This window comes from Drosophila melanogaster, chromosome X (assembly GCF_000001215.4).
Source record: "Drosophila melanogaster chromosome X".
Taxonomy (NCBI): Eukaryota; Metazoa; Arthropoda; class Insecta; order Diptera; family Drosophilidae; genus Drosophila; species Drosophila melanogaster.
This window is the reverse complement of record NC_004354.4, coordinates 7,593,968-7,619,536: the sequence shown is the minus strand read 5'-3', so window position 1 is coordinate 7,619,536 and position 25,569 is coordinate 7,593,968. Positions and strand designations below refer to the sequence as shown.

Sequence of the window (25,569 nt, the reverse complement as noted above, 5' to 3'; positions counted from 1 at the left end):
ACAACTGATATCCTAGACTATAGCATATAGATATACTATATCTGCAGATGTAGCGCGGCGGGAAAAGTTATAAAATTTTATGACAAACTTTGCTTTCCTTTGTTGTGCCTTCATTTTCTTTGTCTGCCTCTTGGATTTTCAATAAATTTTCAGTTTTTTTTTTTCTGAAAGCCCAGTAAAAGTATTATTCGTATATTCTGGTTGAAAATTTATTTGCCTGGCCCGATCGAAATATTGTGAAATCAAAAAACAAATAAATTAAATGAAAAATATACCAAAAAAATAAAAAACAAATAGGAAAAATTATAACGTAGCGACATGTGAACTAGAAGAGGCACCAGAACAAAGCGTACAATGCGCTCTAGTTCCCATCGAATCAAATATACGGCGGCAAGAATTAGTTCCCCAACAATGGGCTACGAAAACTATGCCAAATTGGGGGAAGGGAAGACGTTGGGTGGTAGGGGGGGCCCTGAAAAAAACAAAAAAAAAAAAAAAAAACTGAAACCGAAACTCAACTGAACTGAACACAGAAAAGTCAAATTCAAATTCAAATTCTATCGATGTGTGGATATTTTTATCGAAGTCGAGTCGAGACCGGAGCAGATCACTTCGTCATGTCACATGAACAACAAAGAGGAAGAACGCTATACATACCCCTGGCCCGCCCCCTTCCTCCCACCACCTCACTCTTTCGCACGAGAGATGTATAAACATATACATATACATATACATATATATATATTTAGTACAATATAATACCTTTTAATTTAATATGCAGCTGACGTGCGCTCTACGATCGCCGTCCGATCAGTCAGTCAGTTCGCTTTTGTCTCTCTGTTGGCCATTCGCCGTATCTGTTTCTGTCTCTTTCGGCGTTTTCGGTTGAAAATAAAATAAATCGAAATGACAGATCATTAAAATTTACAACAACACCAGGGACCAGGCCCCATAGTCCCAGTCCCGATTCTGATTCCGATCCCAGAAAAGGCAACCATCGGTTCTCTGGGCATTATTTTTTCATGCCTTCCGAAAAAACAACAACATTAGAGTCGAATTTAACGACTAGGAAATACCTCGTACTGTTGCATACCCAAAGGCCGTAATTTCACACATAAACTAAGTTAACATTCCCATTAATAGCCCGATTCGCACGAATGATTCGGCTGGGCTTGTAAAGATCCCGCGATATTGTAATGTTAATCAAATGACTGACGAATACAATATACCCATCGTATTAACGGGTACTAGAAAGCTGAAACAAAACGAAGCCACCGCCGCAACGAGTTATATTTGTCGTTGTCGATCAGTTTTTATGTCGTTCGATATGGCAGCAGCGAAAATTTTTTATTAGCCTCTTCCCCAGTGACGATGGCTGCCAACAAGTGCAATTTGATTTTATGCATGTCTATATGTATGGAAATTGTGTTTCCTTGTTCTTTCGAAAATTTTGAGAACCGTAGAGTTGAGTTGCTGCAGATGCACAAAAATCAACTGAGATCATCAATTTGCCAAAAAGGAGAAGCTGCACCGAAAGAATGCCCCATATGTGGTGGACTTGTTTAATTTTTCCCCGAATTTCCACACACATTATCTTCTCCTTCTCGGCCTGCTGCATATCCATAAATTAATAAATAAAGATATTTTCCCCCGCACATTAAAAACTGTTTTTCCACGCCCCCATATATTTCCCCAAAACAGAACAAAAAACAAAAAACAGAATCCAGAAAACCATCAATGAAATGCACAATATTTACGTCCATAATTTTTTCTAATATTTTCAACAGCTGACATCGAGTAACACCAAAACTCAAGAGGCCCATGGCTCATGTGTGTGTATAATTGACACTCAATTATTCGAGAGCGGGGGTGTTTGTCTATATGTTTTATTTTTTTTTTTTTTATGCTTGGTGGGGAGTGGAGGGCATTACGCTATGCCATTATCTGAGCTACTTAGCAACCGTTCAACTGCCACTTGTTGGAGACGGAGACCGACACCCCCATTTCCATCAAACAAAAAAAGAAACCGAAATATAAAAAACCAAACTAGCTAATAATACAACAACAAGCGGCCACTTGAGGCCACATCACAGTATATATAGAGTGGCACAAAAGATTTCCGCAGACAAAAAACAAAAAAAAAAAGCAAAAGCACCAGCAAACCAAATCTCTTTCTTCTTTGAAAAGAAGAAAAATTGAAGCGCGATTGATCACATTGATCGCTGGCTGCCAGTTGTGTGTGTCTCTATATCTAAACAGACAAAGTATTTAGTAAAACACGAGCAACAACAAATATCTCGAGTAGCTGTCTCTGCTGCTGAAACACTGATGAAAAATATCACATAGTTGGCATAAACGAAATATTTTGAAAATGATTAAGATTATAGTTTAACCTGCAAGACCGCGGAGCAAAAAAATGATATAGTAAATATGAATATGATATAAAAAAAAAAAACAATAAAAATAAGACATTGTTACTCAAGCAGTATAGTGTAAACTTTTCTCCCAGTGTCCTGGGGATCTGTCTTCTCGTTGTCGCTGTACATTTGCAGTTGATCTATATAGTAATTCATATGTTTAAGCATTATTTGGGCACAACAACAACGGATGATGATCCACACAATGAGACGAAACTTGAAAAAGCCGCGTCAGCAGAAGTAGAAATCTATCTGGATGATGAGGGGTCTTGAATTGAATGCACAGTTTTGAGTAGAGGAAGCTTCTCAACTACAGAGGGCATTAGTGTGTGAAAAGCAAATCGTTGGGCCGATGAGAATTTTTCCGACTTGCATGTAGGCGTATCGAGATCCAGAGATCTGAAAATCGAACTCTTGAGTTGTTCGTGTTATGCCACCAAAGTTCTTCAGTTCTATCAATCGTTGAAGTTGCATTTCAGACGAAAGATGAAAACGATATGGCAAAGCACACACAAACAGTAAAAAATCGTGTGATCAATAGGGAAACCAAGTTATATGGTAGCAAGCTAAGCGGGAAAAACAAATCTAAATATAGGAAAGGGAAGCAGCCAACATGTGCGCATTGTTTGTCACTGTTTGGTCGCAGACTTTTGTCAGCCACCGTACGGCAATAATTAAAAACATAAAAAAAAAAAAGAAAAAGGAAAAACCGGCAAAGGGTAGCCCGAAAACTAAAAACTGAAGACTGAAGATCCGGAGAACCGGAGAAGAGACGACTCAGAAGAATCGGAGAAGAGGGAAGTAAGAGTATTTTGCCTACTTAATCATTGTCTTTGTGCTGGTGGTGTGCGTGCAACATGCAGCATCTTCAACTCCACATCCATCTGCAACTGCAACCGTTGCTACTTGATTTGATTTACGCCTGCCAATGCTTTATGATTGAGTGGGGCACATACTCACTCGCAGGCTCTGAGATAAAATGCATAAATGTGTTTTTATTTTACTCGGGATCGGAATCGGGATCGGGATCGGGATGTGCCCCCCTTCTTAACCAACCCCGATATTCATGCCGCATATGCCGCAGATATATATTTTTCTTTTTTCTTCTCCCCTCTATCTCCCTCTCTCTTTCTTTTTTTTACGTCTGTTGCCTTGCAATGAGGCGCAACATTTTGTGGCATGCTGCAGCAGCATAGCTAGAAAAAATGCAAAAAACAAAAACGACCGAAAAAATATCAAAAAAATTGAGAATTTTATCCCAGCTGTCCATAAAAAAAAAAACAGAGGAATATATTATTTTCGTTTGATTTTTTTTTTGGTGCCGCTCTTCACTCGAATTAAAAAATTGGAATTGTGCTCAGCTCATTGAATAAATCAAACTCATTTGCATACCAACTGATAAATTATAGCGAAACAGGCCCGACAATTGACAAACTGGCCCAAGCCCGGTCGAAAAACCGAAGCCAATCCAACCCCAATACCAACCCTTCTGGGCGGAAAAGAGCAACCACCCATGTGAAAGGGTCAAACAGCAGATGAGGCGACACGGGGAAACCCTCCCAAGGTCCAACTTCTCGACGGGAATGAAATTAATCGAACGATGACAAGATCCGAGCTGCAAACGAGTTCTTCTCGTGGGATTATGTCCGGGAAAACAAATGGAAACCTTATGAAAACGATTGCGGTACAGTCAAGCTTTTCTTGTGATCAGTCGAGCCATACAAAATAATATTTTTAAAGCGAAATACCTCAGATCCATGTAAATGTTAATTAGAAACTAACTCTGAACCTTATCGCAAATAAAAAGCACCCGAAAATTTTGTCGAGCTCCCTCAGGAGGAAATTTCAAGACTTATTCCCAATAAAAATAATCAGCAAACACTCACACACACGCACACATATGCACATGCTAATACCGCAGTGCAAAACCACAAAACGATATGGAATCTTGGGGGGAATATTTCACATAATTAATTATATAAACATTTCGCCAAGCTGCCGTTCCATTTGTGCAACTATAAAGCTCAATCGAGCGTCTGTCGATTCCGATGAAAAAGAAATATACGCCTGATTCTAGATACTAGCAGGGGAATCTAAGGTAAACAGCTAAAGTTATGCCACATCAAATATTTCAATAACAGCAAATTAAACATAAAACTGCTTTGTGCACATAGAAATCTGCTACGGTGGGGTAGCAATGGATTTCAAATGGTAACAAGCACTCAAAAGTCAAAGCGAATTAAATTCTAAACTAATTTTCATGTCGTGCCAAAAATAATAAAAAGAGAGCCAAGCAGACGACGAAATGCATATATTGCAGGGGCGTTGGCAGGGGAGGCGTCTGGCGTGGGCGTGTTAGGCGCGCAAAAACCAACAACTTAATTAAAGCATCAATAAAAAATTGTAAAAACATCTGAAAAACGCCACGGGGACAGCGCGATGTAAAATTGTGTGCAAAAATTCGGTTCACTAAAAAAGAGGAAAAATGCGAAAAGATCAAGAGCTGTTCTTTTTTTCAATTCTTTTTTTTTTTTTTGAGTTTTTTGCCTTAATGGAGCAAGCCCGCCAATAAAATCCTTGATCCCCCCTGCCAATAATGATGATTCCTTTTTAATGTGCACTCCTCGGGCGTTGGTCATTACTCAAGAAACGAACTTTTCGAGGGGATTCTCTGTGGGACTCGGCAGCCGAGATACTATATTTCCTTTTATATTTTTCAGACTCTTATTTTTTGCATTCAACGTATCGATCACACAAAATGTTGCCAATACCAAGGGAATCCCGAGAGGAGAAGCTCACAGAAACTCATCATCATCAGTTGGTTCGTTTGGTTCTGTGGCGAGTTCCTCTTCGTTTTCCTCTCGAAAAGGGGGCGTGCACAAAATGATATTTTATTCAATATCCTCAACATCAGTGGGTTTTTTTTTTCATTCGCTTTAACGATTTGTCCTTTTCAAGCGAGAAAAAGAAAAACTCGCCGTGTAGGAAATCAAATTGATGGCGAGACACACATGAGAAACCTGAAATTAAAAACTCATAAGATATCGACTGATATATTGAGCTGCACAAATTACTGACAACTGAAAGATGAAAGAGGCATCAGCGCACACACAAAAAAAAAAAAACAAAGGCAAAGATTTTCAAGACAGGTTTGCCATCCTTTCCCCTTTTTTCCGCTCCACAATCGTTTTTGGTTTGGCTTTTTTTTTCCTATGTCCCTCCGATGTGTATATGTATGTACATACGATATATATATATATATATATGCATATAAAAAGACAATTAGTTGTTATTAAGTTGTACACAAAAGCCGTCGAATCTTTTCTTTTCCGCTGATGCCACTGCCGCTTCTTCATTTTTGGCATCGCCAGCTTTTGTAAGACGGTTCGGTTCGTTCGTCTAGATGCGGAATTAATGATGCAATGACAATTGATGCACACCACGCAAAGCGCATTTAGCATTTATGATATTTATGCTCAATTAGTGTCGCTGTTTGCCGTGTGGCGATTTAGCTGGAGATCCATTCCCCGATCCCCTCCCATTTTCCCACTTATATGATAGTGTGAAGTTTCAGTTTGATTTGATGGCAGCAAGCTGAGTTACATCAGGTTAGCTGAAAGACGACTAATATGTACATATGTACTTATTTTAGTGCTTACTATGAGTATATAAAGTATCAGGGTGGTTTAATAGGTATTTATTCGTTTGATAACCACAAGCTGATCTCCTTGCGATTTAGATTGGCGTATTGGTTTTAAAAAATGCCCAAACACACAACCCACATACTTTGAAAAGCCCACTTTAGTGCTGTGTAAAATTTCAATTGATTAAGATGACTGCAAGCTGAGTTACTTCAGGTCATTGCATAGCTCGATGCTTTATTCGATTGAAAATCAGCTAATTACGGCCTAAACATATCAGATGGGAAATTTGAAGTGCGTTTGATGGTTAGTTAGTTCCCAAGTTACATGAGGACACTCCATTCGACCGGCTTCAATTAGCTTCAATGGCTATTCATAATTAATGCCATAAACCGGAAAGAGAGGGAAATAGCAAATAATCATAATAAAAATTGATCGAGCACACACAGATACAGATACACATATGTTGGCATAGACGGACGGGACGGACACACATAGTTCATGAACTCAATTTTTAATAATAATTTCCAAATGATTTTTTATTTCACATTATTAGTTGCGTGGTAGTTCAGATCGAGTTCGAGTTCTCGGGTTCAGATCGCCATCTCCACCCACCCACCACAAGCTTTTAATTGTTCGATTTTCATTTCGATTCGTCTCGTTTCGTTTCGTTCGGTTCGTATAGTATAGTATAGTATGGTATAGTATAGTATCGTTTCGATTCGTTCGTCGCATTTTGTTATAGATACTATGTATGTGTACCGATGTGGATGTGATGGACATTTCGGTTTCTGTTTTTGCTGCTGCTGCTGCCGATGCCGCTTCTGTTTTAATTTCCGTGCTGACAAATTAATTTAATTATATTAACATATCTTTCCAGCGATCGAACGATTGAACTGACTGAAATATTTTCATATACCATGCGTGTGTGTCTACATACATATGTATGCATCTGTGTGCTGTGTGGGTGGTTGAATTCGGTCTGTGATTCTTGGTATAACCCCTTTTTCAAACACCCCCCCCCCCCCATTCATCCACGTTTCGGTTTCTGTGACTCATTAGCTGGCTTCTCTGCCAGAGAGCGAGTAAATTGCACTTAAAACGCTAAAAATTATACGACACACGCCGCCGCTCAGTCCACCGATCTGATCTCTATCTGTATACTGTATCTGGCAATATGGTATCTATGGTTTGGTATAGCATGGTATGATATCGTATATGTGTACAAGGTATCCGTGTGCTTCCAAGGGCTTAAGGGACAACCCTTGGCTGCTCATTTTCGGCATATGCAAATGCCGGGACGCCATCTTTGAAAATTAAACTTTATAAACTATCAATGCTCGTCCCCGGTATTCCGCATTTCGTATTTTATATCCGTATCTGCATCTGTGATGGTGCTATGGTGGTGGTGACTACCCTATAAACCGGTTTCAATTCGATTAAAACGGAACCCAAACTCGATTTACTCTCATCTTTTCAATTCAACTTTTCTATTTTTTTTTTTTTAATATTTTTTAAGTCAGCAAATGCATTTGGCAATTAGTTCGGTTTTGTTGTCTTTCCATTTCCATCTTTTTTTTTTCTAGTTTGAATCAGCACAAATCAATGACAAAAACCTCATCTTTCATCTAGTTTTCGGTTTATGGTTTTTCGGATTTCGGTAATTGTAGAAGCTAAACAAAAAATCTGTTCGATGTTAATGGGTCAAGTTTATAGATTGCATTACGGAAATTAATTTTGCTCTTTTTAACTTTTGGTTCTTCTTTGGCTTCTGCTTTTTGTTCTTGCACTTGTTTTTTTTTTCAATTTTTTGTGATCGTTTTTTCGGTGCCACCGTTCTATATATTTAATGACAAAACTTTGTGTTAATCAAGCACATTTTTATTGTTGCTTTTTCGAATTCGATTTGTGTCAATTTTTTCGCGCGCGCTCTGTTCTTGAAATGTAAATAAATAAATAAGTGAAATACTATAAAAATTGTTTTATCAACTCATTTGGACAGCTGTAGACGTCTGTCTGCGGTTTGTTTAATTTATTTAATAAGCTTCTATTTTTGGTTGGCAAATTTAGTTATGTTGAATAACCTTTTTTTCTGCCGCAGAGAAATGGTATTTATGGATCGAGTTCTAATTTTGTTTTGTTGATCAGCATGCGAAGGCATGACGAAACCTTTCAAATATTGATTCATTGATCACAATCGATCATTGGTTGAGGGATCTTGAAAGTTATAGAAGACTTGAAGCTTTTGAAAGCCATTAAATGATCGTTAGGAAAGAGGAAAAAAGAACCCAAAACAGTGGCGCCTTTAGATGGGGTTTTGTGTTTTCGTTTAGGCCGCCAACACTATGCTCTATCACTATGTACATATCTAACATTTAAATATAACAAGCAAATGCATTTAATTAAATAAAAACCGGTTCTATTTGAGATCAGCAAAGCCCCATTCATAAAATCCTGTGTACACCACTGACTTCAAGTAATCCTAACGAGTTCTGCGGCTTCTCATCTTTTTGCCTTTGTTGTGGTTCTCCGGAAAAAGTCGATAGGATAGCTTTTGGTTTTGCTTATTTAAGTTTTATTGATTGCAGTTTGCATCGCCATATCTTGTACAAAAATATTTGTGGAGCGGGAAAAAACGCCATTCACCGACGGCAAATGTCTAGATTTTCCGGGAATTTTTCCATGTCTGTCTTTCACTGTGCGCGTCTCTCGCTTTTCACGATCAATCGAAGAAGAAACTCCAATTAAAAAATTTGCCCGGCTGTCGACGCAACCTAATTAACTTGCCAAACCATATAGAGAGTATTTTTATATATAGAAATATTCAAAAATATATACAGCAGTTGATATTTCCATGTCTGGTCTGGCAGATGATTTTCTTTTCCCCTTTTTGGCCTCTAATGTTATTTTGCCGCCTTATTTGTTCGGAGTCTGGCATTTGGCCAGCGAAATTCTCAGCATCGTCTGGCCCCCGCCTCCCGATTTTCCACGCCCCCTTTTACAGCGAAACCCCCATCTGAATTGTCTCTTCCGTCTGGCCGATCTTGTCTGGCTTTATCTTTTTCGGTTCACTGGTAGTAGAAAACAGAAAAAAAAACGCTTCAAAAAAAAAAAAAGTTATTCAAGCAATAAACTGTTCACTTATTACTTGCTTGTTGCACTTTGCATTTGTTGTTTTTGTTTTGTGCAAACAAATTTTTTTTCAGAAATCAATAATAGCAGAAAAAATAAATAAATTTACAACAAGAAATTAGACAACAATAACGGGCCAGCAACAATAAAAACACATTTGCCATAGACACGCAAACTCAATTAGTTAACTTAAGTTAAGTTAAGCAGTTTGCGGGGCCAAAATATGGGGGCTGTGTGGGGTTAAAGTGGGCGGCTGGGCGCACTAGGGTTATTGTTGTCAGCTGTGGGAGTTTCCAGTGAAATGCAACGAATATCACAGAACTCGGGAACTATTCACTGTTTAGTTACAATGATAATTGCAAATTTGTATATGACTTTTTAGTCTAATCAATGTATGGAAAGTTCTAATTTTAGCTTATAACGTTTTAAAGGCTTTCGGGCTTTTCGCGTTACGCTCCCTAAACTTTTCACTTTGAATACACAATACTGTATGAATCGAATTCATTTCATTCATATAAAGTTAGAAAACGCAAGTATCAAATTTTATGCTACATATAACAGGTGTAATTTCATCTTTTTGTTGACAAAAATAAGATACACCTTGCATGTAATATAAACGTAAGACTGTTTGTCAATGCGAATAAAAGTGAGAACAGAAGATAAAACACTTTTGCACCGAACATTTTACGAACCCGTAATCTCAGCTTGTTTGGCCAATTCATTGAACTATATTCATATTATTATTCTTGAAACACGAAACTTCTTGCTTTTAAGCACCGTTTTCCATCGTTTTGCTAACTTTTCTTACCTGTTGCCAAAACTGTGCCAATAAATAAATTTGCTCCTTTTTGAAAAACCAATCGTTGATTGATTGAACAGCCGTCAGATCCATATCGGCTGTCCCAGCGGCTTGTGGCAATGTTGGCTGCATTCGTGGGCTTTCTTGGGTTAATTCAATAATTCTCAGTCAGTTTTTGCTTAGGTTTTTTTGGGGTTTTCAGTTTTTGGATTCTACCAATTTGGGGCTAATAAGGCCTGGCATTATTCTGTTCTGTTGTCGTTTCGATTTTACTTGTTAGTTAGTTGTTATTTAATTCGGTTTTCGTTTTTAGTCATCACATTTACACCTTAAGTAGTATGTTTCTTGTTACGTGCTCAAAAAAATGCATAAATAAGCCAATTTCTGTGTGTTATTATTATTATTATTATGGTTATGTTATGTTTTATATTTTGTTCACTTTAGTTCCGAAAAAGAATTTTTTTTGATTTTTTTGGAAGGGGGTTTCTTCTTGTTGTTGTGTGGGGGATTTTGTTGTAGTCGTTTGTTGAATGGTGAGGGTATGATGTTGTTGTTTTGGTTGTTGCCTGTTGTTGTTGTGTGTGTGATTTTTTCAAGCCATTATCATTATGTTGTTGCTTTTTGGCTGTGGCTTATTTTGCACATGTTTGCTGTCGCTGTTGTTGCTTTTGATGTTGCTGTTGTTGTTTACACTTGACACTCATACACGCGCACATATTTTAGCGAACAAAAATGCACTTGAAAAAAATAATAAACAGTTATATTATACGTTCGTTTAGTCCTTTTTGATTTGTTTGGCTGTGTGCTGTTTTGTTTATAAATATGATCAATACGTTTCTTCTTCTTGGCAAGCGAGATTCATTCTTTTGCAATTATTTTTTTATGAATTTTTTGTATGAAGTGGGTGGGGGGATTCTTCTGCACACACACACACACGACGTACACACACAGTGAGAGAGAGGGGCACACACGCACACACACCCGCGCCGCGGCTAAGAAGAAGAAGCTGCACTGCCTTGTGGGGCAGTAGAATCCAAAAATCTTCTGAAATTCTCGATTTCTTTCGGCGACGGACGAACGAAACGACGTTGCCAGTCACGAATGCTGTTGATGACTGAACAAATCGAACGTTAACGAAGCGCCGACAACCCTCTGCCGCAGAGAGCGCCGACAGCGGCGTTGGCAGCGACAGAGGCGCCACAAACACACAACACACTCATGCAGCGCAACTCTCTCGCTCGCTCTCTCACGCTCCGCGCAAGAGAATCTCACTCAATTCCCGTGCACTGCTTTTGATTTCTTTCAATAGCTTTTTGATTTTCTCACTTTTTTTGCGCTTTCCTTCTCGGCTTTTTTTTTTACTCTTATTTTTGAGCATTTTTCTGCGCCGTCGCATGTCAGTTGCATGTATTGAAATTCATTCATTCACAGACACTTTGGCTAGTGCCCTCCCGCTCGCACATCGCTTTTCTTATTGGAAACGAAAGAGCCAGGCGCTCGCCTCTCTCCACTACTGCTTGTTGTTGTTGCTTATTGAGCGCAGGATTGAGTGCAACGTCGACTGTGACGCTGGCGGAGGGATTGAGATTGAGGATATTTCGGAAAGTTGTAATATTTTTTGGCTTTAGGGGGATTTACCTGGAATTCAAGTATTATTCTGAAACTGATAAGTTTTAAAGTTAAGAACTAAAGAACTAAAAGTTCCACGAGATAAGTCTTAGAATTAAAAGCAGCTGCTATATTCATCAAATGTTCGAACATAGTAAACAATAGTAGAAAGTGATGGAAATAAAAAAGTAAATACGAAGTGTAAATTAAGCTAAATGCAACAAACAATTCTATGTTTTGTTGTTTAATTTAATTTTTATGTTTTTTTTTAGAGGTAAATGTAACATTTAGAAACAATCTGTCCTTTCCAAATTTCCGCCACTTTATGATGCACCTTAAATTGCATTCCTAACTTAAGTCCCTTGGCTGGCTGTCTCTGTTCGGCTCTTCAAAAATCCATGGAATATTAAATTGGAGAGTAAGCCCCTTCTCAGCCTCCCGTTATTTTGTGTTTTTCCGCAAACCCCTGGAATTTGCAGTCCCGTTGCGGGATTTTCGCATAAAGAAAAGTTCAAATTGTATCGAAGCGCCAAGTGCAATGCAGACGCCCCCGACCCCCTTGGTATTCTCACTCCCTATTTTTCTACTAAACCCCATGATTTCTGCTGGGCGGGGAGGGGCGATGTGGTTGGGATTTTCCAAGGGGTTATGGCTTACACCTAAACTGAGACTGAGAACCCAAGTCGCAGTCGCAGATGCGTTGCTGCAGTCTGAGAGGAAAATCGGTTGAAAAGCGGTTAGGATTTGGGTGGAAAATTGTTGGTAAATGGGGTGTACGGGGAATATTGGGGGCTTGGATCTGCTCGGGGACTTCGTCGTCGGCTTGCAAAATAACGAAAATAACGGGAGAGCCGAGAGAAAGGGCAGCGCCAACTACACGAAGACAAAAAACGATGCTCGGTTCCGCCGTCGGCGTCGAAAAATGTACTCACCCCGAAAAAAATACTCATTTCATTTTATTGCTCCTAGTTTACCCCCAACTGCCAACCCACCCACAAAGGTGAGGGAATTTAGCCACACATTATTGGGGAAACCAATAAGGGATTTTTATATAATTTCGTTAATACATACATTATGCCATTATATACAAAAATGCAATATACAAGTATTCAATATATGGTTCTTACAAATTTAAAAAAATTATCACTGCATGTTATAATTATCATGAAAAAAAATGACTGATGAAATTCGTAAAAGTAATGAAGTACAAAGAAAGATTCGTTCTTAAAAATGACAAGACGAGAAATATTAAAATATACATACATACTATGCAATATTACAAATTATAAGTGCATTGAAGACCCCTACAAATCGCCCATATAGAAACAAGTGTCCGCCAACCAGCAGAATTCCAACTGGATTAAAAACGGCGGAATTCAAGAAACCACTCAATCCAAATACTCACAAGATATTCACTCACTCGCTCTCCTGTCTTTGAGTCGAAAATGCAAGGGGTTCGAACTCGTTTTCGAAATACTTTCGAACTTCCATCAAGACATCCAACTTATTAAAAGTTGATTACCTTACCTGTTCTATGTTATGTTTTATGTTTTTAAGCTATTTATGTTCTTGATTTGCTTTATAAATATCTATTATTGTTTGGATTTGCTAAACATACTGTAAATTTCCAGGACATTTAATAAAAATTCATTTTCATTGAAGAGGATGCAAGATGTTGACTCAGTTTCCGGTAGTAAGAATAGTTCTTATATTAATGGATAGATTTTTGGTTTAACCGGTTTTTTTTTAACAAACAAGTTTTATAATTTAATGACAATTAATGTTTTTTTATTAAAAATAATTGAATCAAACATATTAAATAAGAATTTAAAAAAACTAAAACTAGCTCAAGCCCCAAAAAGCACTCATATAGACAAGCGCTCTCGATTTTCGATAATTCGCATAATAAAAACCAAATCGCACACACATAGCCAAGTGTCACATAAAAAGTCGAAGAAGAAAAGCCGTGGCAGAGACGCCGACTGAGGCAGCGGCAGTAGCAGAGGGCAAGAGACTGACAAAAAAAGAAGAAAAAAGCGAAGCAAACGATTTAAGCCCCGCCCCATTTGATTGGCGAGCAAAAAGAAAAGCAGAAATACAGAAAAGCAGACGACGACAACGTCAATGGACAACACACATACTCATGTATGTCACACGTGTGCGACTGTGTGCGGCTCTGCTGCCGTCGACGTCGACGTCGCAGCTACCTGCGAGGGGCATCCAATATCTGTTGCTCTCCCCAAAACTTAAAAACATCAACAAGGAATTATGAAGTTTGTAAAGAAACTTAAATAATAAAATTTTAAGATAAACAAAATTTACGGATTTTGTTAGAAACCAAAGCAAAATGGTGAAATGGATTAAGTATAGACTTAAAAATATACATGCGAATTACAAAATCACAAAAATTTCTGATCCAAATAGAATCAATCTGACATAAAAACGGGAAAGTAATTTTTCATACCATAAATTCAAAATAATAAATCTATAATAGTTAATTAATATATAAATAATATAATAATTATAAATAATATATATAATAATAAAATTTAATAGAGGTATATTTATAAATTCAGTTTACCTTCAAATGCATAAAATAGTTTATATTTTAAGAAATTAAAGAAATAAAACCACATATCAGAAATTGATAAGACAAAATGCAAAATTCATATTGTTTTCAATCTTGCTGATCTCATCAAAAAGTGGGCAAACGCAAATGCATTGTAATTATAAAAGGTCAAAGGGAATAAAGATGTAATTAGGAAGTTAAAGAAATATTTCAAAGGAAATCAATTCAATAATATTCTAACTAGAGCAAAGGGAAATATTCTAAATTTTTGTATGACATATCCAACAATCAAAGGTAAATAGTTCAGTTAGTACTAATGGTAAAAATCAAAGAAAAGCGAAGATAGAAAGAGAGAGAGAAACAACAATTGCCTCGTTGTATCTCGCTCGCACCAAACGCCATTGAATGTCTCTTCTTTATATTTCTGTTTTTTTTTTCCTACTTTTTTTCGAACAGCTTTTGGCTTTGATTTTTCTTCGGCTTTCAAGTTTACTTTCTGCCCTCTCGCTCGCACACACCGCGCCCTCTCGCTCTCGCTCGCTTCAGAAACTCACTCTCCTTCCACTCTCTCTCACTCATTTTCGCACTCATTCTCTGTCGGTGCGCGCAGGCGCTCTCATCTCTTTTGGATTTTGAGTGATATTTTTTTGCTCTTGCTTTACTTTTATTATTTTTGTTTTATTTCTTTTTGCGTCGACTGCGCTGCCGACTGCGTCAATGTGAGCGCACGAGTGCAAGGGAGTGAGCGATATGCAGGTGCCGATGATGCTCTTGGTCACTATCTCGTACTCCCTCTCACTTGCTGGCATTCATTGTTTTTGTTGTTGTCGCTGATTGAAATTATGATTTTTTATTATTAGTTGTGCGTGTGTGTGTTGGCCTAACTGTTAAAGTGTCATATTAGCGTTGTTTTTGGTTGGCTGATTCGACATGTGCTTGCATGTATGTATGTGTGCGCGTCGCAAATTGATTTGATTTGTTTTGACTTTTTTCGGGTTTCTTGGGCAACAAACGAATCAATTTTTCTTCGAGCAGTGTACGCTAGACGATTTGATTACGGAACTAGATTGCAAGTGACTATAAATATTTCAGATGAATATTATTTTATTATATTATTATATTATTTTACAATCCTTCGATATACATAATTATTTTCTGTTTATATATTTTCAGGTATGGAAATTGTTTAGTGATGCTTAAACTTATCTTAATGTCTAATTTGGTAAGAATTTGTTATATTTTCTAGTTGTGAACATTATTTTACCCTGTTATTTAGAAGCTTGCGGTTTTGCTGGTTGAATTTCACACACTTTTCTATAATTTTCCAAAGGGCCTGCTAAACACTTTCACTTGCACGCACACACGCACACATATCGTCGAATACCCATACACACGCCCATTTAATGCGTTAATTACTGTTAATTAGACGTAAACATGAAAATTCTCACAAAAAATGCTTTCCCTTTCGCTGCCAAAAAACAACAACGACAACAACAACCATACTGCAGATTGACAGCAATTACAGGAGTACCTCTGCCGGCGTCAGCAGCGCCACAGGACATCGGTTGCCTTTTGACCTTTTTGCCAAAAAAAAAAAAGAAAATAAAAAAGAATAGCAAATTGCATAACACACATATACAGAGAGAGAAAATAGAAGTTATCGAAGTGTAATTAGTATAAATCGTGCCTTTTATTTTCTTGCCTTTAGTTTTTTCTTTAAATAACTGGTCTATCCTTCAATGTAGATAGTATGTATGTATGTACAACATACACACTTAATCAAATTTTCCTTGTATTTAAGCCCATTTAAAGTGGTGAGCCTTAGAAGATAGAGCAACAGTTGATAGAACTGGACCTTGGCTGTTGCTGCCGTGTATTTTGCATTGTTTCGCAATAAATGCGCGATAATTGCACACATGAGGAGAAAGGAGTCCGTTGAGAAAGGGGAATGCAAATGGACGGAGGGGGTGGTATGCTGTGGCGTGGCGTGGCTAGTACGCAAAGGTGTTGCAACTGCAAGGGGTTGAAAGGCGGCCGAGAGAGAGGGGTGAACCTGAAAATGGGCAAAGGGTTGGGTAGCTTCAAGACGGGGGTAATAACAGTGCGTGCCATTGTTGCTCCTGCACATTGTTGGTGGTTTGGAAAACAAAAAAGCTGCGAAAAAAAATTACACCAAATTTAGCAATGCGAATTTCCACCAGAAGGATCGGAGGGTTGGGTAATTTCACCGAAGGGGGTAAAAGGAGCAACAGGCGGCAATTGTTGCGCCCGCCGTAATTGCGTAATAGATAAATGATTCGCGAATTGTTGTTTACACGGCCGCAGGCGTGGAGTGAAATTAAATGCAAGAGTTAATGGGGGCGTTGGTATTTAGATGGGCAAATTAATATCATTTAAGCGCTCCTTTTTGTTTAAGTCATTTGCAATATCTAGTTGATTATTATATATTTTTAAGCAACATATGCCTTATAAATAAAACTAAGGTACTCACATTTCCAAGACCATTTAAAACCGTTTAACACTTTATTCAATCTACCCCCCTAGCGATTGATATTTCTACACAATCAAAATTGCGACTCAAAAAGTTAGCCATTACGTGGCAATTGCTACATGTTGCGAAGCTACCGCTTTTGCTATCCAGCTGCTTTTGAAAAATAAATACAGAAAAAAATGAAGAAATAAATTCCCTCGTCCTGCCAGCCGACAATTAAACACCTTTGCTCATTACTCGCCTCACTTGGAATTCGGAACTTTGGACTCACCTTCGATTCAAGGGTTTGCCCGCTTTATTATAAAAATCGAAAGGGTGCCCGCCGTAGAGCCGGGTGTATTTTCATACACATACAATACATATACATATATATCTCGATTCGGCTCGTGCTAATTTGCATATTGCAGGCGCAGTTCGGAGCTCCTTTAAAACCATCCCACTTCCACTTCCTAGGCAGTAATTTTTCTTCCTTGTCCTTTGTTGAAGGCGCTTTCTTCGGTTCGGTTTCTTCTTATTCGGCTTAAATTATTATAATCAAGCGGGGGGAGGGTGGCGAGTTTAGAGTCTAGGGTGTCAGGGTGCTGTGAAGATGCCAGCTGCCTCAAGTTTCGATTGCCATGAAAATCGGCAACGTTGCTCTCGATCGCAATGATCACGCGGCTGCACTGCATAAAAAATTGCCTTGACAAATGGATTACAAATTAGGGAAATGGGGAAACTCCACAAGTGAAGAAACATATTTCTTATATTATAAATTTAAATATTGGTTTAAATTGAGTTCATTGAAGTTTAAAGGTTATTAGTTTATATAACTTTATAACTAATCACTAATAGTGCTCATAGACAATGCGATTTCTTGAAACTACTATTTATTTAATACACTTAAAACCATTGCCGGAATATTGGAATATATGTTTTCTTCAAGTGCTGCTGATAGATGAGATCGCATTACGCTTTGGTAAACATCCTTCAACGCCTGGGTAAGCGCCTCTTTAATTGGAATTAGAATCCGCCAGATGCATTTCAGTCGCACACTAAATTTCCGTTGCATCTTTTTTGAGCTTTTCGTTCTAATTACGTCCAATGGACACCGATACCTGGACTGGTGACTTGCGGATTGTGAATTGTGGATTGCGCTGGGCTATTGGATAGCTCGCAAACAGACAGAAGACAAAAGCAAAGGCCTCCGAGTTGTAGATACAGATAGAGATACTGAGCGATATATAGATACAATGTGCATAGAACCAACGTCAGCGATCTCGGATTTCGTTAGCATTTGATCGTGTTTTAAATTTGTTTTGGATTCGTTTTGGAATTGTTTTGAAAGCGTGATCTTCTGACCACAATGGCCGCCAGTTGCCAATCTCCTGCATTTGCATTTCAATTAAACTGAGAAGCCTCGCTCGTTCCCCCGTCGCGATTTGCATGGAAAACGCATAGCTCATCATCAGCATTTCGAAGCAGATTTATGACTCTTGCATATGCCACCGACTGGAAACATTAAAATACTTGAGTATACAAGTATATACAATTGCCAATCGCAGATAGACATAACGCATTATAGATAGCGGCGATTCCTGCGGGAACATCAACAGCACAAATGTTTGATTTTTTCCAACCCACTTCTGACCTTTTTCTAATGAGTGTGCACAACAGCACCCTCAACCCTTGTTACTCATCCATAGAACAGTGGTTAAAAAATAGGATTTAAAACAAAATAAGGCTTTTGAATGACACAAGTACAAAAGATTTCAAGAGATTTCTTAAGCATAAGTATTAAGCCAATAAATAGTTATTTCTTAGCAGATAAAATTTGAGTAAAATTCGATATAATAATTCTACTACCCTATTTTAAAGTCACTCACCACTGTGCAATGTAAAGTATCCATGTCCTGCTATCGCCTTTAATTATGCAGATTTCGGAATTTCGAACGCTGATCGCTTACCTATTTTTTTCTTCTGCAAGCTGTTAGCTTTTAGAGAGCCACCTTGTACCTCTTGAGATACCTATTTTTTCTTCCCACAGGGGAGAAATCTTTCTTGGAAAATTAGTTAGCTAGCTGCAGTTATATATAGTATATAGACTATATAATTTTGTTCGAGGGGTGGGCGTGGCTGCTGGCGAGGTAAACTGTGTCGTTTGCTACGCATTGACACGCTCAGTGCGCCAAAAAAAAAAAAAAAAAAAAAATGGAAAAGGAAAAAATCATAGAGATACAAACGTATCTAATAGATACATGTGAAAATCATGCATTTGACAGCGCTGGGAAAGCCAATGAATTGTACTATTGGATGGACTTTGTGTGTGCATCCATGAGATACAAAACCTCTAAGCGACGAACTGCACGGAAACGTGTTATGACAATGGAGCCATCAGACCAACGGACTTTTGGCGGGAATCTCGGAGTTAGGGGCTCGGGGTCTTCAGATTACTATTACTGGGCATAAGGAAAACCGAGCAAGAAGAAGAAGGGGAGTTCTGGTCTATTAAGCAATGCTGCGACTTGAGTCGCGCGTATCTTAAAGATACAAGTTAACTAATAATTAGCTTTGCCAGCAGCCACAATTGCAGACTGTGGACTTACGAAATTTGTGGGAATATTTTCCTGTTCGATTGTTCAGTTTATATGGTGGTTCACCATATACGATGGTTTTCAAGCGGTTAGGAATAGTATTTATTTGGGATTTCCGATGTTCAAAATAAAATTGCGGTGTTTGGTTATAAAATGAAACTAATAGTTAATAATTATTAATTATATATTTTTAGGTCATAACCTATAGTTGAACGCATTCTTACTCCAGTTTCCTAGCTCTACATTATTGGCACGCACTGTGGTCGGCGTGTGAGTAAATAAGTTAACTCCTTGACTTATTGTTTTCATCTTTCGTTTTTCGTTTATGGCTTGCTTTGTACTTTGAGTTTGACTTTTATGGCCAACTTGTGATTATTTTTTTTGTTTTGTGTTGAATTATTTTTTCTGTATTTGTTATTTTTTACTCGTTCGACTTTTGGCCCTCTCAGCGTTTGGCAATCCAAGTCTCCAGCGTTCGGATGCAATTTTCGGCTGGCATATAATGGACAACAATTTTATTGACATTATTTTAATTAGCAGTTTCAGTTCGAGTTTTGTATTTTCTTTTTTTTTTTGTTTTTTGTTTTTGTTGGTTTGCGTTTGGTTTGTGTTTGCCATTGTTTTGCATCTCGTTCGTGGCCGAAGTCACTAATTGAGGTTAATGGGGCTTCTTGAAATTGTTTCAGCTTCCAAAAATAAAGTCAGAGATTTTTCCCTTGCCCACCTTGATTGTCAGCTTCAAACTATAAATTGTCCGCTCAGACTTTGATACGTTCGCACATTCGAGTTTTTTGTTTCACTTCCAGTATCAACTTAAGTTTGAGTTTCAGCTTCTGTTAATTCCCATTTACGGCTTGTATAATAATTCAGATTTGATTGTTCGGTTTCCATCACTCTTAAGTGCCACTCGCCAGTCAATTGTACTCGACTCGAGATCTTTATTTCTTGTTGCCAGGGCAGATGGCAGGTGGATTATTAATTTTTAAGTGCCAAAATTGCTAGATACTTGCGGGCAGACGTGTGTGGAATTTTTAATGTTGATTTAAAGCTAGATTTGAAGATATTGAACATTTTTCAAGGGAAAAGACGGCCAAGAAGAGTTGACACCAACATAATATATATATATATAATATTTAAAATAACTTATTTCTCACCAAGGAATTCCCATAAAACTTTTTGCCACAGAAAAACTATAAAACATAAAGGAAAAAAATCCAAAAGAGAAATCATTAAAAAACTATTTGCAATCGTCTCGGGCCAAAAAAACATTTGATTTTACACAGGATGCTGGGATCCGTTTTGGGCATCATTAATTTGCATTAATTCCGAATCAAGGAATGCGAGTCCTTTTGAATCGAATTACACGAATTGAGCATATGTGTGACAGGCTTGTAAGTCTGGGAAATGGATCCAAGGAGAAAGTGGAGAAAGGAGAGAGCACGTCCTGCCTAATGACATTTTTGAGGTTGACAGCAGTCGAAAAGGGTTTTCCACCGTCTGCAGATGCGCAACGCATATGACATTTGTTTATTTGCATCATTTACCTTCTTCCACTTCAGACTCTCTGTTAGATTTTCGTTTGCTTTTTCCACCCAGACTTTTCTCCACTTTTCCGCCGTTAAGTAGGCTACGGGGCAAGTAAAGGATTATTAATGATGCCGCTGACAAGTGAAGCGAAGAGAAAACCGCAACTGCCTCTCTCTCTTTCGTATGTGATTTATTGGCATTTTCTGGCATTTAGCAAAAAGTCTCTCTTTCTCTGCCTGCCCTATTTTCCGGTAATTCAGAAACTCAAGAATCCAGGACATTAGCATAAAGAAACCACCGACGTCATCTCGTTTGGCCTATTGATTAATGGTCCTGAACAACAAGTGCGTGAGCCAATCAATGGGCTCCCTTTTTACTAAACCTCAAGGCCCCCTCTTGATTTTGTACCCAACATTATCTATTTATTCTGTGGGAATTCCATCGCACAATGCAACGTAGGCATGGGTATAGCTATAGCTGTATATATATCTGGTGCTCCAAATTTGCATAACCATTCAGGAGGTAAGTTTGTGAGTCCGTGAGAAGCGGCATGTCCTTGAGTTCCTCTTCTCCTCACTGGCAAAACAGACTCAAACACACGGAAAACAACAACCTACATCACATTATGCCAGGACAGGCAGTCAGGCAGGCCAGGACTCTACCTCCTGCGAATTTAGAGCAGGATTAGAGGGAACGAGAAATGGGGGGAGAAAGTGCATTAGATGCACGCATCGATATGCGAAGAAGGGCAACAAGTGCGTGCTGAAGGTATTCGATGCAGGGTTGCAATCGAGATATATCCTTTATGCTAATTATCAAGTAACAGAAAATATGCGTTTTATATAATTTAAAAATATAAGAATAAGAATTGTATGTACATTAATGTATATCTGTTATAAATTATTTAAAAAGTTTAAATTTTAAACTTAAAGTGTGGTTTCTGGAACTCTGGGCATTACATTAAGTAGCGTTAAAAACCCATTTTTAAAGTTTGCGAGCACTTTGGAATTTGGATCACCCATGATACCCTAGCTAAAATCGAATGCACAAAAAAAAAACAACAAAGAGGGAAGCGTGGGCGAAAAGCAAACAACGACAGCGGCAACATGCTCATTATTAACTACTAAATAACATTGGCCAAAATGGGGGCGGCCGGAATGGGCTGCCAGTGGGGGCGTGGCAGCAGCAGGTTCAGGCATGGCAGTTGAGATGCGGCACATATGTAAACTTGCCTTTTTGCCCATTTGTATCTCATAGATACGCAGGGCACATGGTTAGCAATTCGCCGTTTGCCGTTCGCATAACGGTGCATTTTGCTATGCGGCCCGCGAAAACTTTGCACCAACAACAACAACAGCAGCAACATTAGCAGTAGTAGTGGCAACACCATACCCAACAGCAACATGCAGCACACACAGCCGCAAACGACGACTTTTTCAAGCCTTAGCGTCTGGTTTTTATCAGTGCCTGGTAAATCTGCAATGGCCCCCCCACAATGCCACCCCCCCCTTTTGGCCCCTTAGCCCGCTGAAACTCAGCATAGAACCATTGCACTTGCCGTTGGAAATTAATTTTCGTGCAACAGTCGGAGTTGTCTAGAACAATAGACAAACAGTTGCGACCACAGAAGCTAACGTGAACCCCTGATATACGTAGTATAGCCCTTGGCTTTTCAGTGGTGGTATTATAACCCCTCCACACATACACACACACACACACTCTGGTTTGATCCGCTCAATAAAAGTTGAATTGCGGAAAAGATTCACACACGTTTTTCTTGGCTGTTCATCAAGAGTTCTCTATCGACAGATGATCTTGAAACCAGATTGGTTATGGATGCATCTAGAGCAGCAATAAAAAAAACCTTGGATGAGGATCTCATAATGCCAGGCATTCCTCATCGGACATATAAAGATAAAAGCGCAGCAAATAAAGTGGGGAATAACCATGATATACATAATCTTAAAAATAGGGTGAGATCCAGCGGAGAATAGTATGTATGAGTATCCAAAGTAAGTGCAAAGGCTGTCATGGAACGAATACCCAAATATCTTGTCGAATAATTACAAGAAATTGAATGAGTAGTTGACTTGGGAACTTACTTCCTTATATTATAGTAAATTTACCTAGTTTCAAGCTTTATAAGTTAATTCCGTAAAATCACATTAAAATTGGCCACTCGCTGATTTAATCTGCTATATAGAAGTCAGTTGACATAAATGCAGATTAATTCCCGAAAACGACACAGTCCCAGCGGGATCTATTGTTTGGCACTTGGGATCTCACATATCAACTTTCGCAAACAATGCCCGAAAATGACGGTAAACGATGCCAAGTTGATCTCATTACATGATACATTGCCTTTTTCGGGGAAAAGGGTTAGGCACTTTCACCCTTTCGCCAAATGTTTTTCGCTGTTTTGCCAACTTTCCATTCTCCGAGCTGGCAAATTTTCGCACAAAAAGGATTTGGGCTTGGGATTGGGATTGGGTATGGGTTCGATAATGGTTTTCGGACTTGTATCAATTACCACAAAATGCCACTCGAAATTGTCGCAAATCGCACAATGCGAACAATCAATTTGATTTTGGCAAATTTGCCAAATAGCTGAACTCTTCAAAGGATGCGGATATATTATCGGGAAATATTTCAACCCCCAAAGATGCGGCAGTTTTTGTTACGTCCCATTTGCATAATCATAATCTTGAGGCAAGTCCAAGGTAAGGGTTGATCTGAATCTCAAATCTCAAATCTCGACCTCGATCCTTTTCCTGATTCCGATTTCAATACACTTCCGATGCCGATCATTTGCATATCAATGCCAGCGGATATTATTTATTTCCATTATTTTGGGTATTTCTTATTTTGGATTTCGCCAGTCCCTGTTACCTTCTAATGGGTGCAGATGTCTGCCCGATCGATGCCTTTCGGCCAGCGCGATTTTCTCATAATTATAAATGCAGACCCATCTCTGAGTCGGTGTCGATATTTTAGACTTTCGGGTCGACGGATGGAAATGAAAATATGTGATGTTGGTATGAATGCTCGGTTCCTTGTCATTTACATAACCAAAACTCTTATTGATTGATCCCTGCTTCCTTCCTTTCTACCCGAAAAGTTTTTTGGAATTTCGTCAGTTTGTTTCATATGTAAATACCAGACAGCAGCTGAATTTTGTCCCCATAAAGGTGAAAAGGTAGCCGAGCGATCATCAATGCCACTTGATGGTCACACAACGAGATAAAAAATGTGTGAAATTTCAGGTTCCTTCTGTTGCATAATTTAAATTGATATTACTTTGGCTTCATGGCGCTGAACAACTTTTGCTGGATAAGATTTGAAGGATTTTAAGCACTCTAGGTTGATTTGTAGCCACATAAATATTATCTATAGATTTGTGACACAAAACGTAACTTTTGAATTGATCAATAAGCATAAAACATTAGGAAAACTACGTCTTCAGTAAACTGTTTTAATGTGGCTTTCACAACCAAATTACATGATACATTTAAATAACTCCCTGCCGCCTTTCGATTTTGGTATAATTATCGCATATCCACAGCAAAGTCAACAACTCCCTCAAGTCGCGATAACTTTTTTGTTATAGAATTAAAAGAAAAACCCGCCACCGGGAAACAAACCCATTTGGCCGCCACACTTGACCACTCACACGAACCTATAAAGGTGGATATATTATTGTACACATATTCGTATATAGTTAATATAGTATTCGTATAGTACATAACAAACCTTACACACCTATATGCCTATATAAAATGCTAATTTATGGCCAAAACCGATCTATTAACTTGAATGTCAAAATAAATGCGACCAGGCGAACAACCCCCATATATAAAATTGTATAACCCGAGGGTCCCACAAAAAACACAGGGGTCAGTCGAAAGTCCAGCTCGGGGACTCGATATGCCACCATTGGGTGTCATTTGATTAGCATAATGCAACTATAAATGTGATATAGCTTACTTTTTACCAATACCGCGACCTTTTACCGCGACCCGCGTCTATATGTATTTGTTTATGTGGCTCTTGATATATACATTTAGTTGTGTTAATGTTGACGTTTGGCTATTTGCCCGCTAGCCAGGTGGAGAAATGGAAATTCGAATGGGCGAAAAATGGCCGCTCGAATGGAGAGAAATAGTGTAATTTGAATATTTATTACGTTATTACTGGCTAAACATATGCCATTGGGGAGGATTTTCATTACGTGACACAATACCTTTCACTTCCACTCTTTAAGCAACCAAAAACTAAGACATTTTTGGTTTTGGGCCACGTTAGCTTAGAGCCTTGCTAGAAAAAAACAAAAATCTTTAAGATAAATTGTGATTTATACTTTTATTTACACTTCAAAATTTATCTAAAGCCCCACTTACCTTTCTGTGTGTGTACTACATAACCTACCAATCCCCTGTGCCTAGTAATTAAGGGCAAAAGTTGAGACTGGAGAGGCTTGTTCTTGACTTCTATGGGACTCTCCTTATCTGTCATCTCGCTCCATCATCAGCTTATTTGCTTCTTCTAGCTGAAATTTATTGTTCGCTCTGCGTACGTGATCACCCATAAAGGTGTAATAATTTTTATCAAGTCCCCATCCCCCATATCCCCACCGCACTTCAGTTCTCCCTTATGACTTATGCGTGCGTTGCATTGGGACGAATCATCATCACCATGATCATCGCCTCACAATGATGGAAATCTTTACGCAGAACTCCTCAAGTTCCGAGCTTTTGGCATCGCTTGGGCACGTGTCGGCATTCTACAGCCTACACGAGTTTTTATTTTCGAGAT

The 25,569-nt window shown here is 38.4% G+C and overlaps 1 protein-coding gene across 2 annotated transcripts in view; it reads right to left on the bottom strand.

Annotated features, from left to right (window-relative positions):
• The window catches only part of ct (cut), a 70,432-nt gene extending 59,323 nt beyond the window's left edge, over nucleotides 1-11,109 (bottom strand). Inside the window, exon 1 of one of the 2 annotated variants that reach the window (NM_001272381.2) lies at nucleotides 9,999-11,109. In NM_001272381.2, coding sequence (NP_001259310.1) covers nucleotides 9,999-10,121 — 123 coding nt within the window. In that variant the 5' untranslated portion in view covers nucleotides 10,122-11,109. The remainder of the gene's footprint in view (nucleotides 1-9,998) is intronic. The other variant, NM_080025.2, reaches the window with a different exon arrangement.
• Between the last annotated feature and the right edge of the window lie 14,460 nt (nucleotides 11,110-25,569).